The sequence below is a fragment of the Rattus norvegicus genome, chromosome 1 (assembly GCF_021556685.1).
Source record: "Rattus norvegicus strain SHRSP/BbbUtx chromosome 1, alternate assembly SHRSP_T2T, whole genome shotgun sequence".
NCBI classification, from domain to species: domain Eukaryota; kingdom Metazoa; phylum Chordata; class Mammalia; order Rodentia; family Muridae; genus Rattus; species Rattus norvegicus.
In genome coordinates this window covers 211,069,518-211,089,348 of record NC_141534.1, presented here as the reverse complement: position 1 = coordinate 211,089,348, position 19,831 = coordinate 211,069,518, and the positions used below count along the sequence as shown (strand labels likewise).

The 19,831-nt window shown below is 51.1% G+C and overlaps 1 protein-coding gene across 43 annotated transcripts in view; it reads right to left on the bottom strand.

The window, feature by feature from the left end:
• Tspan32 (tetraspanin 32) overlaps nucleotides 1–19,831 on the bottom strand; it is a 45,574-nt gene extending 25,743 nt beyond the window's left edge. For 4 of the 43 annotated variants that reach the window (XR_015633716.1, XR_015633724.1, XM_087577397.1 and 1 more), the window contains exons 1-9: nucleotides 19,600–19,764; nucleotides 18,890–19,004; nucleotides 17,945–18,042; nucleotides 13,807–13,881; nucleotides 9,837–9,938; nucleotides 9,117–9,203; nucleotides 7,605–7,688; nucleotides 7,218–7,309; nucleotides 6,149–6,198 (exon numbers count right to left, since the gene is read on the bottom strand). Coding sequence is in view for 37 of the 43 variants with exons in the window: in XM_087577397.1 (XP_087433523.1) it covers nucleotides 6,149–6,198; nucleotides 7,218–7,309; nucleotides 7,605–7,688; nucleotides 9,117–9,203; nucleotides 9,837–9,938; nucleotides 13,807–13,881; nucleotides 17,945–18,042; nucleotides 18,890–19,004; nucleotides 19,600–19,665 (769 nt within the window). In the remaining 6 variants the exon portion in view is untranslated. 43 annotated transcript variants of the gene reach the window in all.

Genomic DNA, 19,831 nt, shown 5'->3' with positions numbered 1-19,831 from the left:
CAAGAGAAGGCACAAGAATCAGAGACCCACTCATTTGCTCACTCAGGAATCCCACAAAACACTGAACTGGAAGCCATAGTACCTGCACAGAGGACTTGGTGCAGACTGGAACAGGTTTTGTGCAGGCTGCCCAGTCTCTGTGAGTTCATGTTCTTTGATCCTGTTGGTTTAGCAGGCCTTGTTTTCTTGGTGTCCTTGACCCCTATCTCCTCTGTCTCTTAGACTCTTCCAACCTCCTCTTCTGTGGGGCTCCCTGAGACCTGAGTGGGGTCAGCCCTTCCATTTAGGGCTGAGTATTTCAATGTTGTTCACTCACTACATGATGTCTGACTGTGGGTTTGTTCTGCTGCAGACGGAAGCTTCTCTGATGATGGCTGACCAAGACACTGACCCCTGAGTGTGGTAGAATGTCCTTGGGAAACATTTAATTTCTACATTTTTCTGTCGTTTGTTTTGTTTTGAAAGAACAGTAGTATTTGGTTTTACCCTAGGTCCCTGAGCTATTTGATCTTTGGTTCTTGGACACTCAAGCAATGTTGCGAATGGGTTCTATCACCTGAAAAGGAAGGGCCTTAAGTCAAAATCAGACAAGCTCTGTGCCACCATGGCCCTAGCATTTCTTGCAGTCAGGACACCATTGCAGATCAAAGGGTTTGTAGCTGTGTTGGTCTTTATGGTTCTCTTTTGGTAGCATCATGTACTAAAGATGCTAGGAGGTGGGGATGAAGACTCTTGTAGACACCAGCTTCACCTCTCCATGTTCAATGAGTTCTGTCGGTGTTGTCTTCAGCAATGGGGCTTTGCTGTCTCAGGTTTGTGGAGAGCCACCTATTGTCTTGGCAATAGCCTGGGTTGTTTGGGGGTTCCCATGGGACCCCTTTGAACAACAATTCAATTAGATGTAACCCAATCCTGTTATTGGAAACTTCATTCAGTAACAAGAGATGGCCAATTGGAACTCTGTCTCCCCTATTATTTCATATTTCATCTAGGTTGCTTTCGTGTGTGCATATATTATAGAGCTTCTACTGTATTAGGTTTCCACACTACCCCTTAAATGGCCCTTAATTTTAGTTGCCTCTCCCCATGTTTCCTCCCTCATCCCCTTTTCTCCTCCCTGTCCCCACCTGATCCTCGTTTCAGCTTCTCCCCCATTCATTCGTAACTATCTTTTCTGTTTCACTTTTCTAATGAGAATTATTTGTTAGAACCGGTTTTCTCTATTAGTGCTGAAATACATATGCTCTTGAGAAAATTGATTTTGTTCATGATTCTGAAAAGACAAGGTTAAGGGGCTTTCCTCTGGTGATGGCCTCCTTGTTTCCGAGTCCTGAGGCACCAAAGGGCATTCCCATGACAAGAGACAGGATAAGTGTAAATCAGTCAGGAAACTTAAGAGACTTTACCCTTTAGACCCTATTATCACATCATCTTGGCCTATGGGTATGATGTGGGGGTTTATGTGGGAAGACCCAACCCACTGTGGTCAGTACCATTCCCTAGGCTCAGAACAGTAACAGGAAGGACAAGTTAGCTGAGAGCAACCAAGCAAGTAGACCTGCATGCATTTATTTCTCTCTGTTCCCAGAGGCCCTGTTTCTGAACACCATACTTGGATTAAATTTGTATCCTTTTAATCCTCACAACAGAGATCAAAATTGGACACAAGATTAAAATTCAATTCAACTGCATCCAAACCACATAATTGCTAAGGGACTGACCTTACAGCCAAAGGCAGAAGAGCACAGGGAGGCTGCCCTGGGATTCACTGAAGTTGCCCTTCAGACAGCTGGTGATCAGGGACACTCTGTGGAATGTGGCTTCTTAGGTATCATTTAAGATCGCATCGGGAGATTGCATTGCAAAATTGCATGGTGTCCTGTAGCATATAATATGTGTAGCTAATGTGCAGTGATGCTCTCCCCAAACCAGAATCCCCCAGTTGGAAACCTGAGGGGCAGCGCTTCTTACAATGAGAGCTAACGAATCATCATGAGTTCTGCCTCATGCCTTGAAAGGCATTTCCCTAGGTTGGAGCTCCTAGTAGCCAACAAGGGAACATCCTGATCAGAGGACAGAATGTACAGCAGAGCTGGAACCCTGGTGGCATCTGGATGCTTTGGGCTCCTCCATGCTGGGCTAAGAGACCCACAGGGGTGCTGGCTGAGGAATGCTTAAATGAAGAAATGAGAAAGCTGCTCATCTTAGGCAGGTGCAGGTAGCCTGGGCTCTGTTGACCCTCCACAGTAGCAATAAAAGAAATAGCAGTAAGAGTCAAGAGGAGATTCTCCCAGGAATGAAGAACTGGGAAGACAAGACAAACCACGGATGGTTAAAGCCACACAGACTGTGCCTTGGTGATGAACTGCAAGGATGTGCGTCCTACTACAGCATCCAGTGGGTGTTTTCTCGTGTGGTTTTGTGTACATTTTACAATCTCTATCTCACTTTCCTCCTTCTTCTGTCCCTGCTGTCCCACCACCATTGTGTATGGGATCCTATATTCCTCTCTCCTTCCCTCCTTCACCCTCCCTTTCCTTTCTCTCTCTTTTGTGGTTTTGTTGTTTCTTTGCTCATTCATTTGTTTCTGAAGCAGAGTCTTTCTGTTTAGTCCAGGCTGGCCGAGAACTCACAGTCCTCTTGCCTCTGCCTCTGGGTGTTTGGATTTTATGCACACACACACACCACAGACAGACAGACAGACAGACAGACACACACACACACACGCACACACACATGCATGCACACTACCTTGTCTTGAGTGTGTGTTAGTTCTTTGTCAACTTTACGCAAACCTAGACATTTGAAATTATTGAAATTGAAAATCCCTTAGAAGAGGGAATTTCAAATGGGGAGCTGCTTGCATCCGATTGTCCTGTAGATAAGTCTGTGGGGCATTTTCTTGATTAGTGATGGCGTGGAGAGGGCTCAGCCTCCGGTGGGTGGTGCTGCCTCTGGGTTGTAGAAGAAAGCAGGCTGAGCAAGCCACGAGGCGCCAACTGGTAAGCAGTGCTCCCGTGTGGTTTCTGTTGGAGTTCCTGCCTCCAGGTTCCTGTCTGCTTGAATTCCTGTGTTGGCTTCCATTAATGATAGGCTGTTACCTGGAAGTATAAGCCAAATAAATCCTATCCTCCCTGAACTGGTTTTGGTCAGTGTCTAATAACTAGACGAGGACACTGCATATTTGCGCTTCCTTTCGTGTAGATTTCACAGGGCAAAGTACAGCGAGATTATAGGGAGTGCTAGAACCAAAGAAGTACTTGCCAGCAGAGACCCTGGGCTTCTGTCTGGGGAACTGAATACCTGTACCATTGGAGAATCTCCCTAGGGAGAAACCCTGTGCTTGCAGATGTGGAGTGCATTACTCAGAGTCCTCTTATTTGGGGAAGTGAATGTGTAGGAAGGAGGATGCCTGTGCATCCGAAACCCAAGGTAGGTTTAGCAGGCCTTTCCCACATGTAGGTGACAGATTGCAGGATGGCTCTGATCTGGGGACCCCTCTCTTGCTGGGTCTGGGTGTGAGGTAGGTTCCTCACTCAGGAGACGTTCTCTTACAGACTGCATTTGGGGCCTTAGCCTTGACTATGCCATTGTATCTCCTTGGGACTAAGCAGCTTGCACAAAGTGTGTGACTATGAGAGTATTCAAGAATAGGTGACAGTTCTTCCTAGGGGTAGCTGAACTGCCATGTGACAGTGGCAACAGGAGGCAGGAGTTTTCGATTCTAACCCCCACCATGATCCGTGACAATCCCTCAGTATGTGATCATAAGGCTACTGTAAACATGCTAAGATTTCTCTTACCTTGCAACCTAGTGAACCGTGTGTATCCTGTGCTGAGATAGCCACACTCACCAAGTCTACAGAAACAGAGAGCAGGATGGGGAGCCAGGAGCTGCAGAGGGAGCAGGGAGTCAGTGCTGAATGGGGACAGAGTTTCAGTCAGGGGAAGATGGAAAGTTCTGAGGGCGGATGGTGGGGGTGGATGTTAATTCTGCTGAGCTGTGCGCTTGAATGTGGTCAAATGGTCAGTGTCAGGCACAGTGCATTTTTACCAGCATCAGAAGAAAGAATTCTTGTTCAGACAAGGAGATCATCATGTGGCCCTTAAAGAGCTTTACCAGCTGGTGGAAGCCAGAGAATGAGTAGCACACAGGAAGGGTCAGCCAGCGCTATGGGGATGGAGCAGAGTGAACCAGATCACAGAGCAGAAAGCTGTCTTAGCTGGCAGCCACCAAGGAGAGAGGAACTACAAGCCCACAGCTGCAATAAATTAGGTTCTTCCAGCAACCAGAATGAGCCCAGATAGGAGATCTTCTAGAAGCTTCCAAGTAAGGCGCAGCTAACCTGTCCTCTTACCTTTTCCATCTGGGCTGTGACCCACAATCATAACCTAGAGAATGATTGCTACTTTAAGTTGCTGTTATGAGAACACATGCACAAACACAAACACCAAATATATATACATACACACGCATATATATTACACACCACACACCACACACATACATACACACTACACACACACATATATACACTGCACATACATAACACACACACACATACACAACATACCACATACACTACACACCTACTTATAAACTACGCATACACACACACCACACATATTACCCATACACACACAGCACACACATACAGATACCACACATACTACACATACATACATACCACATATGCACCCCCATACACAACATACACACATATACATACATATATACATACACATACATATATACATACACCATATCCACAGACACACCACACACATACAAATATACACATACCACATACATATACACACCAAACACATACCACAAACACACACTGCACACATCCATACCACACGCCACATACACATGTATATCACACATACATACATATCATATATACACCACATATACACACACCACATATATACACACATACGCGTACACGTCTACACACACGCGCACACACACACACACACAACGACAGACACTCATTGCTATAGGCCTGGCCCCTAGGAAAGTGTACAGGGGCCAGATTTCTGGGAAGTGATTAGATTGTGAGAACTGTGACCTAATCAGTGGATTAATCCATGGAGGGGTCATAATTCAATAATATTTTAAAAAGGAAACTAGAAGGAGAGGCCAACTTTGAGGAAGAGGTCACTGGTCTGTGCCCTTGAGAGGGAAACCCTTTCCCCCTGGCCCTTCTCTCTGCTTATGGTCCTATTGTGGAGCCTGAAGGAAGTGGGGTTGGGCTGGTGGAAGTAGATCGGTAGGGTGGGCTTTTGAAGGGTAACTTGCCCTGGTTCCACCCTGCCTGTTCTCTGCTATTGCATTACTTTTCTCTGGGAAACATGAACAAGAAACTGGTCAACAATGGGGCCATGGACAGTAGACCAAAGAAAGGATTCTACCCAAGTCTTAACTTGAATCAACGAGTTTATTGGGGGTGAAGAGTTACTTATAAGGAGTGTGGGTAAACCCAACCTTCTCATCACCTAAACACCCACCTCATGGATTCTGGATCATGGAGTCCTGGTTTCAGTTAACTTGTCACAGTCCAGCATTTCCCAAGACCCTAACAGTTACTGGGCAGGAGAGAGGGGTAGCTGGAATCCCAGGTGAAGATACGGTGACCTCTCCTCCCTAAACTACGGAGCATCAGCAGCCCCATGGCCATTACCAAAACATGGCTGTCACCATGTGGTTCTGCACATTTCAGTATCATGACTACATTGCCAAAGTAATTTTTCTCCACGATGACCCAGAGGAAATTAGTTGACCTCAACATCTAGCTTCCACCTTATGTTCCTGCTGCCATAAACAGAGCCATTCCTCTGTGCCCTCCCTGTTGTAATGGATCAGAGTCTCTCTGAAATCAGAAGCCAGAATAAACCTTTCCTATTTCTGGTAGGTATCTGACCACAACTATGTAAGATTAGCTAACACACCTGGTGGGATATGCTCCCCTTCCTTTGCCCCACAATGTGCAAGACACAGCTTATCTACTCCTTTGAGGATCATGGGAGGGCTCAGGGCCAAAGACTTCATCTCTGTGGGCAAGCAGGTAGCAAGCATCCTGCTAGACCTAATCATCAGCAAACACTCATGCTTCAGAAGAGTGTTGAGGCACCAGCTCACCCTGGGTCCATCGGAAGAGGCTGGGTTCCTGGGGCTGGCAGCCATGGGACCTGAGAAGCAAAGGGAGACAGTGAGGTTGTTCTACATCTTCTGGAAAGAACTGGGGATCTATTCCTGAGAGTTCTATAGCGACTATGAGGCTGTTGTAGAATGTGTGGAAGGGACTGCAAATCCATCCCAGAATGGATGAGAGGGGATGGTGAGGCTGTTTCAGAATGGTTTAGAAGGTACTGTAAGAGGGACTGGGGTATAGCTTAGTCAGAAGCATGCACACATGCCCCTCTTCCCGCCAATTAAATAAATAATAAATGAATAAATATATAAAATGCTTGCCTTGCCAACAGAAGGGTCTAGGTTTAATTACTAAAGCTATTAAAATACCAGACATGGCGGTGGTTGCTTGCCACCCCAGTATTGGGGAGGTAGAGACAGAAAGCTCTCTGAGTCTCTCTAACCAGTCAGTCTAGTTTAACTGGTGAGCTCCAGGCCAATGAAAGACTTTATTTTAAAGCAGGATGGCATTCTTCAGGATGACAGTCAGTATTGTCCCCCAACCTCTACACACATGTGTATACAATATGGACATTCAAAGACATGTCCAGGAATGCTCTGAAGGGAATGGCGAGGCCATTTTCAGAACATAGAGGGGCAATGCAGATGCTGGACATAGGGATTCCGATGCCAGGGCATTGGGTGTAAGAGTGGGTGAAGCTGGCCTATCAAGGACCAGGTGCTCTGGGAACAGAAAGGGGTTTCCTGGCTGCTGGCCCTGGGTCTTCCCTGACTGTCTATGAAGAATCCTGGGTTCCTTAAGCCCAGATATCCTGGCTTGGGAGTTCTGCTGTGCAGTTTGGGGGAACTGGGTGTGTGTGCTAGAATCTTCGTATCTCTGTGTTGTTGGCAGAGTGACATCAGGTCTCATCAAAGACTGGAAGTGGGCAGAGGAGAGGAGGGCATGTGGAGGCCACACCTGTCCTCCAGGGCAGAAGTAACACATCTGTGGTGGGAGACAAAGATACCCCAGGACCCTGTGGTGTTGTAAGACCCTTCTTGAAAGAGAGGGGCCTACCGTGGGGTCAGGGAGTATCTGTCTCTTCGATCCAAGCCACAGTAGGAGTGAATGGCAAACCAGAGGAAGGCACAGAGCATCATAGCATATACCTGCAAAAGTCAGGAGAGATGCCTAGGAGTCAACAGCCACCAACAACCCTGGTGGAAGACTTTCTCCACTTCCAGGGATGTTTCTAGGATTGGGAAGTGGATGGCATGAGCTAGGCACTGGGCCCTCCTCCCTGGGTCAGGGGCTGGTGCCTCCCTGAATACTGGGCCTGGAAGATCTTGGTAGTACCACAACTAGCGCGTTGGCCTGGGGTCAATAACCCAGGACTGCCTCCTATCAGGAAAGGGGCAAGGCAGGGCAGGATAGAGGGAGGGCCAGGAAGGAACTGGTAACTACCGTGAGGGCCAGGCTGGTGCAGGTCAGGGTGGAAGCGATATGGTAGTGTGTCCACAGAAAGTTCCTGATGCTCTGGAGGCAGTCCTGGACAAAAGCAGCATGCATGGTTGCCCACCCTGACTAGCCCTCCCAGCACAGTGTGCTTAGCTTCCCCCAATTCCACTTTCCTCCCAGAAGCCCCTGGAGCTGCATGGTTTGCTCAACCAGTGCTGAGGCCAGGGCAGTCATGGTATGCACCTTCCCAAGCAGAAGTACTGAGCACTCTGGGAAAGAGACTTCATGAACCTTGAGACTGAGGGCATGGATCCTGTTTGTGAGGACAGTGGCCTACTCCCTGAGGGGCAGGTAGGACCTTCCTCTTCTGTTCTAGCTGAGCTCCTCCAGTGGGCCACTGTTTGTCCCTAGGCAGTCCGGGGTGGGGGATGTACTGCAGTTCTCAAGAGGCTTCTATTAGTGGAGGGCAGAGAATCTGATGCTTCAGGTCTCTTCACTGACATTACAGTCTCTCTCTCTCTCTCTCTCTCTCTCTCTCTCTCTCTCTCTCTCTCTCTCTCTTTCTCCAGAAACAGGGAGGTGACTATTGGCATCTGGGACATTCATATGTTAGCATTTTGTTGGGGAGAGGCTGAGATGTTTGGGGAGGGTGGGATTGGACCATATGGATGCTCTATTGAATTTTGTCAAGCAAGTGGTCCTTTTGGCCCTTAGTGGCCTGAGCTGGCCTTTGCTTCTGTCCCACCAGGGATCCTTTGTAACCAGCTGTGATATCTTGCCACCCTGGGGGTAGGAGGCAGGCACGGAACTATTTTGTATTTGGGACCTGAGGACTGTTCTTGGGTGGATGGGGCTCTGCTGGGGCTCCCTGACTCTCAGCAGGCTAGCTCCCTTCCCTTCTGGGCCTTGAGCCATTCCCCACCCTCTTATTTCTTGGAGGGTAGCCAGACATCTCTCCCCATGAGATAGGGCTGGTTTGTTTCCAGAACAGCAGGGGGTTGGGACAAAGGGGGGGCTGGGTAGGGAGGGAGCCAGGAGGAGAGAGTGAGTCAAGACCTAGCTCTCGGGATAGAAGGGCTACTCCATGCCCTTACCCTAGTTCTTTCTGCTCTTTCTGGGGCCCCTGGGGACCCCTTCTTACTCCCTCTAAATAGATGATCACCCTGTTATGTAGAGCCTTAGCTTGGAGCTTCTAGAAGCTTCAGAGGGGAGGGGAGGGGAGGTTCTTGATGGCCTGGGGAAGTCTCACAAAGGAGGAAAGAGTGGGTGGGGCACATGCTTGCTGCTAGCCTGCAAAAGAGAGCTGGGCCTAGTGTTAAAGTCAAGCTGGCCATCCCATTAGTTTCCTTCCCTGGGTCCTCCTATCACTGGGGGATACATTCCTGAGACTCTAGGGTAGGCTCCATGACGTGAGGAGCCAAAGGGTCAGAGGATGAAGATGTCTTTTCACAGCTAGAACCTGAAGTGCCCAAACCTTACCTGACCTGAGTCCAGAGCCTTTATCCCCCTCCTCCTCACCTCTCTCATGGCCTTCTGGCCCTGACACATGATGGGTCCAGTGCTCGCCAGAAGCCCAAAAGGAGATTTCTTACCACAACACAGAAACTGCAAGACAGACCAGGGAGGAGCATAGAGTGGGCAGGACTGACTGATGGGAAAACTAAGGCAACAAAGTACAAGTACTTTGGGTGATTCTGCAAACTGGGCTCCCCAGAGACCAGAGACAGGGCTTAGGATCACAGATGCTCCTGGAAAAATAGCTACCAGTGGCTTGGCCTAGTGATAGAACAGGCTGGCTCTTTTCTTCTTCTTTTTTTTTTTTTCTTTTTTCTTTTTTTCCGGAGCTGGGGACCGAGCCCAGGACCTTGCGCTCACTAGGCAAGCGCTCTACCGCTGAGCTAAATCCTCAACCCCCAGGCTGGCTCTTTTAGGGCCACTTCCCCTTACAGTAGCTCTGCTGCTTGCTTGGTGGCTGAACACCTACTTCCTTGAAGAATACCCAATTCTTTCTTGGAATTCTCAGTCCCTATTGAACAGGGCCATTGCCCCTTCATTTTGCATTGGCCATACGGTGGTTAGCCAGTCCTATTTGGGGAAGAGGGGGATGGATGGGAGCCCAGTCATCTAACCAAAATGGGACCTCCTCTTGAAGTCTGGCCAGGATGGCTGACTCTACAGGGTTTCTTGGCATCCATTCTCTGGAGCACAGCAAGTATGACTACCCTGTCCCTAGCTCACCGTGTCCTGGATGACGGCCAGCTCCTGCCACCAGCTGCTAGATGGGCTCTTCATTGCCTGATCATACACGAGGTCATAGGTATCCAACACTGCATCCTCCACCTGTACCAGAACATCATAGGAAGCAATGCCTTGAGAGACACCCAGGGAAACCCACATCCTGGGCCTCCTTCTCCAAGGACTTTCCCTCTATCATAGCAATCCTGTGACTTGCCTATTGCTCTTGGGGCTCCCAAAGGTTAAAGAAGAGGCCAGCAGAGCTCAGCTACCCACCCTCAGTGGTGGCTTCTGGGTAGCATAGAGTAGCATCCTGATGTGACTGCTGGCCTGGATATAGGCAATAGGCACAGCCTGCTGAGAAGTGTGGACAGAGGCCCAGACTAGTTTCTTGTTTCTCTAAGGTGCTTGAGAGACTTTTTCCATAACTACCCAGAACACTGGGAAGATGGGCTCTAAGTCTTGGACCAGGGAAGGTAAAGGTATCTGGCGTTAGATACAGATAGACAAGGAAGAGGAGGAAGGATTGTTGGTCTTGCCTTTGCTCTACACACAGAAAGCCTAGACTGTTTTGTTCCTGTCTCCTAGCTCTGTTTCCCCATTCTGCTCAATCCCTATCCTTAGATGCCCTCCCCCAGGCCAAATATGTTTTTAGAGACAAGCTGGAATTTAATCTCTTCCAGGAATGCATCCTGCATAAGCGGGACTCACTGGTCTCTTGACCTAGGGCAAGTCCTCCTACATCTACTCAGGGAAGACCCTGAGTCCTCCCCACTCCCAAGCTCATGCCAGGCCAGCAGCCCAAGTCACACAAATGATGGTCCTAAATGGGTGGGGTGCTGTTGAGGCACTACAAGTCCTCTGGTCACTCATGCCCTTCAGAAAGGCAGGGTGTCTGTCCCATGGCTTGGTGGGCTTCACTCGCCAGCGGCCTGCAGGTCACATTGGATAGGTGGGTAGTTAGAGGTGCTTAGTTAATCTAGCTCAGGCCCAAGGCCCCTGCAGGAGCCAGGGGAACTCCTTGCTAACTGCTGATCCTGGCACTGATTTCTCCCTCTCCATCCATGAAACAGAGCCAGACATCCCCATGAGTCATCCCAGCTCAGCCTGCCTGGGCCCTCCCCCAGCGGGGGCAGATGCCAAGCTGGCCTTGGTTGCTGGTCAGTCGAGCCCAGAGCCCTCTCGTGGGCTCAGCTTCTTTGAGTTTGTGGGGCTACTGTGTCCTTAAGAGAACAAATCCTGGGGAAGGCTGAGAATGTCTGGAGCTGTTCTGGGATGGGCGGGGCAGGTAGCCAAAACAAGCAGGCCCACTTGAGCTAGCTTTTTTTGTATCACTCCCTAGCACAATTGACTTTATTTCCCTCATGAGTTCTACCACTTTTCAAGGATGTCCCAGTGCCCCGGGGCCCTCTGTCCACTGTCATTCCTACAGGACAATAGGGATGACATCAGCTGTAGAGCTCAGCTCAGCTTGGTTCTGCCCAGCATCCCACCCCCAATGGGCAGAACAACAGAGCCCCGCCTAGACCTTAGAACCCGATCTTGGAGCCTTACAGACCAGGCTGAACTCTCTCTGCAGAGGCCAAACACAGGGGTAGGGGGTAGTGCATGGCCATCTGTACCCATTTTGGCATCCAGGGTGCTCTGTAAGGGACTGATGCTGGAGCTTTTTATGGGAATACGGAGGGTGTAGCAGAGGCTACAAGAGCACTGGCTACAGGGCTGGCAAGCAGCTTCTGGGTTACAAACTCTCCCTTGTAAGTGTTTTGCCCAGTGTGGAGGGTGGAGGAAGCCCTGAGTGTGTGAAGTCCTGAGTGGTTATTTGTTGTCAAGGACTACAGCCTCATGAGAAGTTGGCAAAGCCACCCACTATGTGAGTCTCACTAAGATTAGCCAAAGCTGCCTTCTTGTCCAGCTGTATACAGTAAACTCTGTCTTCTTGTTTATCTGAATGCAATAACCCTGCCTCCTCCTTATTCAGCTGTATATAATACACACACTGAGCTGCTGGGGGAAAGGAGGCTGCAGTTTTTCCATTTGAGAGCTCAAGCCACTCGATCCCAGCTCTTCTCTCCCTCCCCCTCTCCCTCTCCCTCTCTTCCTCCCCCCTTCTCCCCCTCCCTCTCTTCCTCCCCCCTCCCCCTCCCTTCTTCCCTCTCCCTCCCTCTCTCTTCCCTCCCCCTCCCTTCCTCCTTCCCGCCGCTTGTGTGTGTGTGTGTGTGTGTGTGCACATACATTCCTGTCCTTTCTTTGTTTCTTTGCCACCCCCAGCCCTGTCAGGCTAATCCCTGCAGCCCAAATTATTGCAGATTGAGGATGCATGACCAGGGTACTACCCTATCTTTCTTTCTAAGATCAGGATACTGTGGTATCTGCCCTCCCCCACATTTGTCAGCTTAGGGTGATATAGATGGGCAAGGTCAGGAGGACCCCATGTGGAGCTGCAAGTGGCTTATGGACCAGCACTGGGTCCTGAGGCTACAGAGACATGCCTGTTTTATGCATGGTCTTGATATGAATTATTAAGGAAAGCTAAACAACTCATTTTCCCCTCCTAGGGGACAGTGGGAGATTGTGGCAAGGTGGCTCTGCAGCCACCACAAGGGGGCAATGAATAACTCTATTACTGCATTCATGGCACAGCAGGCTGAGTCACACTGCCATCCTCACCAACCTTGGATGCCTGCCAAGGCTCTGTCCTGGGAGGGGGACCAGGAAGGAGCACCCCATCCTCACTTCATGCTGGAGCCTGCGTCTACAGAGACAGTCAAGGTCTCTTCCCCCTCTATCCTTCATCCTTTGTTAGACCCTTGTTTTCAGATGTCTTGGGGATCTTTCCAGGGAGGTTCAGGGGGACCAGGATGACTTTCAAGCATTATCAGCTGACTGCTGTATCCTTTCTTACCCATGGGGCTGGAAGCAGCTGGGTTGACCAAGTTCAAGGCTCTGACCTGTTTGGCCTAGACTGGCCCACTGGTACGAAGCACGTGGATGATGGGAGGGTGTTCTGGTGATCGTATGCAAGCTGTGCTTGGTGTCACACACTACTTCATTCCAGCCCAGGACAACCCAGAGCTAGGTTCACACTCCAGACCACCTGGGAGTGGAGTGGCGCCTGACAGCTCACACCCCTGCAGCCCGAACTCAGGACTGCTGACTCATTTTTACCATGCAGAAGCCCTCCAGCAGGGCCTTCTACTCTCCATTCACAGAAGCAGACACAAAGGCCCAGGAAGGATAAAGGATGTACTCAACTCTGTCCTGCTACCCTTGATTTCAAACCCAAGATGTCTTTACCCAGGCTACCTCCAGGTAGCTCACCAGGGCTTGCATGGTCTCTGCTGGAATTCAGAACTCCAAGACAGTAGATGGGCCAGCAGGCCAGTGTCCAGGAGGAAACCCTACCCTGCCCAGGGTTAGGCAGGGCTTAGAGAATTGCCCTAGTAGCCAGTCTTATGGGGACTGGAGTAAAGGGACCCTTTCTTTCTGTAGACCAAACCCTGGTTGCTGTCTGTCCTCTGGTCCCTGTGAGGCCCTTGCCCATGGACCCTAAGTTTAGGACCCACAGTGTAAACACAGCTTTAGAACAGGGAGAGGGGTTGCAGCTGCTGGAGGCCAACCCAGTCAGCCCGATACCTGGCAGCTGTCTCGACTGAGGCTACCCACGCTGTGACCCAATCCTCCAGCCATCCAGATCACCCCTCAGTGGACAGGGAATGTTCTGCCAAAATGCTGCCTGGCTGTACTACCTCAAGCAGAACTTCTGGACACCCATGCCCTCAAGCTACTGTGGAGGTTCAACCCCCCTTCCAGATCCTCTGGAGCATAGATAATCTTCCCCCCACCCCCTCTAATTTCAGGCTTGATATGAGTCTTGGGGGGAATCTCCTTGGGCAGAGAAGACAAGCAGAAACTCTGGGCAAAAGTGTCTGATTTAGTTAGACCCCCAGTAGAGGGTCCTGGCTGCACTCACCTGGGTGGGGTTGTGGAATCTCCAGAAGGCCACCTGCACCAGGATGCAGAATGACAGAGCAAAGCACAGGAATCCCTGGGGACAGAGATGACCTGGTCACGGCATAGCCAGGTAGGTGGCCTGGAGAGGCAGGTGCATAGCTTCCCCAGCTGGGTGTGGCCAAGGTGCAGGTTTGAGCCCCATTCCCTACTGCCTGGGGGTTGGGGGAGGCTCTTTCTGGGAATTCCTTTCTAGGCTTTCCATGCTTCTGAGGACACGTGACCTAAGGTGCTACACTGCTTCCTTAAGAATGGTAGGCTTCTCCCGTGTGGTGGAGATTCCTGCCCATGGGAGAAACAGTGACCCAGAAAGGCCAGGCAGCCACTCCCCATATCTGAAATTCTGGCAGCAGAACTCCTACCCTTTAAACATAAATAGTCCAGCATCTCTGTTTTCCTTTCTTTTTAATTTACATGTATTATATGTACATGGATGGGGAGGCCTGGGGAGGCCAGAAGAAAGGTGTTGGACCTGGAGCCACAGGTAGTTCTCCATGGATCCTGTGACCTGTACTTGGATCCTCTGGAAGAGCAGGCATCCCTTATAACTGCAGAGCTGTTTCTCCAACATTTCTCACACACCTAACCACCCATCCTTTGAGGTAGGGTCTATGTAGCCCAGGCTGGCCTTGAACTCATGATCCTCCCACCTTCGGCTTCTCAGTGCTATGATTACAGGCGGACACAACCACTACGTTTTATCCAGCGCTTGTGACTGAACAAGGATGTCAAGCATGCTAGGCAAATCTATGAACTGACCCACATCCCCAGCCGCAAACTTCCCTTTTGAAGGTAGGCAACAGCCACTTCATACAGGGTGCCTCCTGTTAGTTCTTTGTTTTGTCTCTGAAACACGTTTCCAAGGAGACCCTAACCTCTATAGCCTGACTCATCCAGAACCACAGCCCACAACCCCGGGTATAGAAAGGTTTGACACCCCAGAGACTGTGGCCTTCCTCCTCTTTCTACCCTTCCTCTATAACACTGCATGGGTCTCTGTGGTTACCCAACCCCCAGCCCTCACCCAGAGTGCCAAAATGTCCATCTTCACACACTCAGCCTTTTCTTCTTTCCTTTAGTTGTGGTACAGAGTTCTGCCTCTTTAAAGAAGCTAGTGGACAATACAGATGTCTCCCCCACCATGTGGTGCAAGTCCCTACACTTTGTGGCTCGTTTCAGAGGGTCGCTCTTGACTAGGAATCCCGTTCCCTAGTAGTGCCCACCAAAGTTCTATCTAGTGACCTTGGATCGGGGTACCCTAGAGTCTCTGCCTGCTGCTCTTGATCGTTGGTCAGTTCCAGGGCAGTGCACTTAGGTCCACCCAGTATACAGAGGCCCCTGTGACCATTGAGCCCTTCCTTTCAACCACCTCCCCACTCCAAAGTGTCACTGGCATGTCACTCAATGAATATGGGCAGCTGTGGCCTGGCTGTCTGAACCCAGCATCATGGGGGATAACCCCCATGAGGAAAAGTGAACAGGATGCAGAATGACCTATAGTCATTGGCCAGAGTGCTAGGAACAAATAGTCCATGCCAAGGCTAGCTTAGCTCTACACTGTGTGTGGAAAGGGCTGGGGTCACTGGCACTGGCCCTCAAACTTGAGTGGGTATGTGCCCTGCAGAAACGGGGAAGCCCCTCCCTGCCTCTTCCTGCTGGTTCCAGAGCCTGTCTTAGAGCTGGCCCTGGGTTTGCCTGCTGCTCTCCTTTTTCTCTTGCCTTTATCCCCCCCCCCCCCACACTTTCCGGTCTTCTCCTCTCTCTTCCACCTTTTCTTCCCTCCTTCTCCTTTTCTCCTCCTCCCTCATCTTCTCTCTTGCTGGCAAGTGAGGGCTACTTTCCCCATCTGGAAGCCATTCCTCAACTCTGCCTTTCAGCTAAGGCTGTGAGCCAGCCCATTTCATTGCTTAAGAGGGAGGTCCCCCCCACCCCCCGCCCCGCCTTCCCCCTTTCTCTGTGTGTGTCTCTCATCTGTCTCTGTCTAGCCTGTCTAATCTGTAAGTCTCTCTCTCTCCCTCTCTCTCTCTCTCTCTCTCTCTCTCTCTCTCTCTCTCTCTCTCTCTCTCTCTCTCTCTCTGTGTGTGTGTGTGTGTGTGTGTGTGTGTGTGTGTGTGTGTGTGTGTGTGTAGAAAGGGTCTTAAGACCTGAGTTATGCAGAGAGAGGTTGGGCCAGACCTAACTGTGACCTACCTTTTCTCTCTCCTCATTCTAAATGAAAATAAATGAATAAATAAACTCGTAAACAACTTGACTCGGCTTCCTGCAGCCAGCTACCTTTTTCATTTCCTGTGTTGTAGAAGGCGGGGCAGGAAAGAGCAGGGAGGGGGCAGTGGGCACAGAGTCGCGTTGGGGGTTGTTTCGACTCCCTAACCCCCTTCATATGTATTTTATATGTCCTCTAACACACAGGCAGTCACAGATCCCTGGCGAACAGGGCAGGTAGACCCAGACGGCGCCCACCATGCACACGGGCACAAGGGTAAACATGCCAGAAAGAGACTGCGACCCCCAGGGGAGCTCCCGGTGACCCTGTGGTGACTGTGCTAGCTTTACTGTCCTTTCTGGGGCAGAGGATGATGGGCTTCAGTAAAGCGCAGAGTTTGCACTGGGCCGGGAGTAACCTTGGGAACACAGCTCTGTACAGGAGGAGTCTGGATGTGCCTTTTAGCCTAACCCACATAACAGTATGGCATCAGGCCCTGAGTCTTATGAGAGCTGTGGAATTGAAGCTTTGGAAGGCCTGGGTGGGTTCTAATGCTCCCGGAATCTTTGCCCACAAATCAAGTGCCAAGCAGGACGTGGGAGGAGCTGGGGAATGCGGAGATCGGCTAGGCTGAGCCGAACTGGGCTTCTTGGCCCACCTGTTTACTGCCTTCAACTGACTGTCTCCTCGCTGACTATGGTGCCCCCTGGTGGTCTGATGTTATACCTGGATGCAGGCCTCACATGCTGCCTTCTGCATACCCCTGCCTCCATTTTGTCTGTTCTCCATGCTTCCCTTCAGCAGGGCACAAATCCTCTGAAATGACAGCCCACCAGCCCACGGTGTCCTTTTCACTAGGGCCTGCATCTGGGCTCTAAATCTCGGTTGTCTTTGTCTAGTGCTTATCATGGCCAGCATTGTCCCTGCCTTGCCTGGTGAGGCTAGAACTGCCAGATTCCAGCTACCCCATCACCCAGGCCCACCCAGGACTGGCTGGTCCCTGCAGCAGCTCTAAGATATGACTCTGCCCCTGGTTCTGGAAACCAAGGGTCATCAGCAAATGAAGACAAGGTTGCAAAGTGTGGTTTCAGTCCACCCAGGGAGCAAAGCCCTCAGCTCAGTTTCCCGAGGGTTCCTGGATTCCCCTAGTCATGCACAGGTAGAGTTTGGGAGGCCTGAAAGCAGGGGCGCTTGGATGGATGGAGGTGGGAGGAAATGACTGGAATGGAGGGGCAGGTAAGAGAGCAGGGTATCAGGAAGGAACTGCCTACATTCAGATGACTGGGATGAAACAGGGACAGGATGGTCATGGGGAGGGGGCCTGGGAGATAGGATCTGAATTAACCGTTGAGGGTTGTGGGGGCACACGGAGGCACCCATATAGAAAAATGGATGCAGCAGCAACAAGGACTTTCTTCTTTGGGGTTGCGAAACTTCTCTTCAATGGCTAGGCAAGGACAGTGGACCTCTGACAAGGAAGCCCAGGCTGCAGAAACAGCTTGAGGGACCTCCTGGTCCCTTTTGGTCTTTTAGTGAGAAGTAGAATCCACCCAGTCCTGTCTCCAGCCCTGGTACCAGAACCAAGCCCTGCCAGGGCTTTTGGAGATAACTCCAGGGCAGAGAGGGCCAATGCTCTCTTCCAGGATCCAGGACCCTGGTCCTGCAGGACCCAGGTTGAGGAGTTTTTGACTGGCCCAGGTAGGAGGGTCCTGACTGGGCAAGCGAACAGCTCCTAACTGTATAGGTGGAGGAATTCACCGGTCTATATCCCCTGATCTTTGCTTCTTTTTGGATACTTCTGCTAGGGTCAGGCAGCTCCCTGGTCTTATTCCTCTCCGGCTCTTGTCCCTGTCTGAGGTCTGGGAGCCGGGGTCATCTGGCAGCACATGGAACTTACCGCAGCCATGAGGCCATGGGCCTCCCTCACAGTGGCTATGGTGCTCAGAGCAGCTCCGAGGCTCAGTAGCCCTGCTAGGCTGATCCCCACATAGAAAGCTGTGGGAAGAGAAAGACAGAGGCTATGGAATCCAGCATGGGGGCTGGGCATGCTTTGGGAGTCACCGAGCTAGAATTGACCTTCAGGGAGGTCACAAAAGACACATATCTCTAGCTCCGGACATCCCATAGCCCAGTAGCCTCTGTCCTCGAGACTGAGAAGGAAAAGGGAGGAGACTGTAGCAAGCCTCATTTCTCCTGCCCTCCCTGCCTCACGGACTATCTTCCAGCACATCCTCATACTCTAATGACAGGTGGCATGTGGGGCTGTACCTTATCAGTGCAGGCCCAGGCCCCAGGCTTCCTGCCAGAGGGAGGCCTCATTAGTGCCTTGGAAGGCAGGGGCTGCGGCTACTCCTCCCCCAGTCGGGGGCCTCAATTTCTCTCACTTTTCCTTACTGGATGATTACCTTCCTAGATTCCTCGCATTCCTACAAGGAAGGCTCTCTCATTCAAGTGGCCTTGCTCTTGTGGAAGTGAGACACCTTGACAGGTTTGGTCCTAACTGGGCATTTTCTGCCCTCTGTCTATGTATTCCCTGCCAAACCCCACAGGCCCATCTGAGTGAAGCCCCGAAAGCACAGACCTGGGGCCTGTTACAGCTTGACCACTGCTATGGGGCAGGCGAATCAGGGCAGGAGTGCCTGCTGTTGCCTAAACCTCCCCACCTTTGTTAGTCCAACCAGGACACTGGGGAATCCTCTCCGTACCCCTGACCTCTGGCTTTTGCCCAGAGCCAGCTCCTCTGGGCAGCCTAGGGCTGGGGAGTAGGGTGGGCTCCTCCCAGATGCTTTTGGCCCTGAAGCCCTCCCACCTCCACTCTGCAGCCATTTCTGGCCTCACTTACCCCAATAGCGCAGTGTTTCATAGGGGTTCCTCTGCAAGGATGCATGGCCAATTACAGTAAAGTGGTCTCCAAAGTGAGTGACAACTGTCATGGTGGCCAGAGAGAGGCCCAGCAGCTGAGAGTGAAGCAGACTCTCCGTTAGCACTGGGGAGTTGCAGAGGCCCCTCCTACTGACATAATGTAGGGCCTGAGCTTCTTGGGCCCCCAGCCTGACTTCCTCCAGCTTCCTGGTTGCATAGGAGCAAGGCAGCTACAGGAGGCCTACATATTTCTGTGGGCAGGCACCCCAAAACACCTTACTACACACAGAGAGAATAGAAAACACACTTGTGCCCATTTTCTCTGAGGACCCAAGGGCTCACATCAAACTGTCTGCAGAGACTCTGCAGTCCCTGTCCTGGCAGCCCCAGTTCAAGTGCCAGGCAGCACTCCTTCCGGGTAGTCCCTGCACACTCTAAGTCACCAGCCAACCTAGGTTCTCCTGGGCTCTTCACTGACCTTGGGGTGACAGTTGTGCCTACAAGGACATCATGTACCGATGTTCACAGTCTTCTAGGGGTGGCCACCAGGGACCCAGAACCAATCTGCCAGACTGTGGTGTGTCGGGAGGGGAGGCCACACTGCTGGAGGCCCAGGCATGGTAAACTATTTCCTCTACAGCCCCGGCCTACCCATCCACTCCTCTGTCCCACATATGTCCCACATGTTACCAAGACAAAGAAGTTGGTGATCAGTATCTGGCATTTGGCAATCTTGATTCGATTCCAGTGCCCCATGGTGCTCAGGTCCTCTGCTCTCTGCTCTCTCTTCTCCCCTCCTTTCACCTCCCCTCTCCTCCCTTCCTCTTTACCCTCCTCCCTTCTGTGGTTCCCCGGTGGGTGGGGACCTCAGACCACAGCGGACACAGTGCTATTGCTGTGTTCTCCTATCTGTCAACAAACC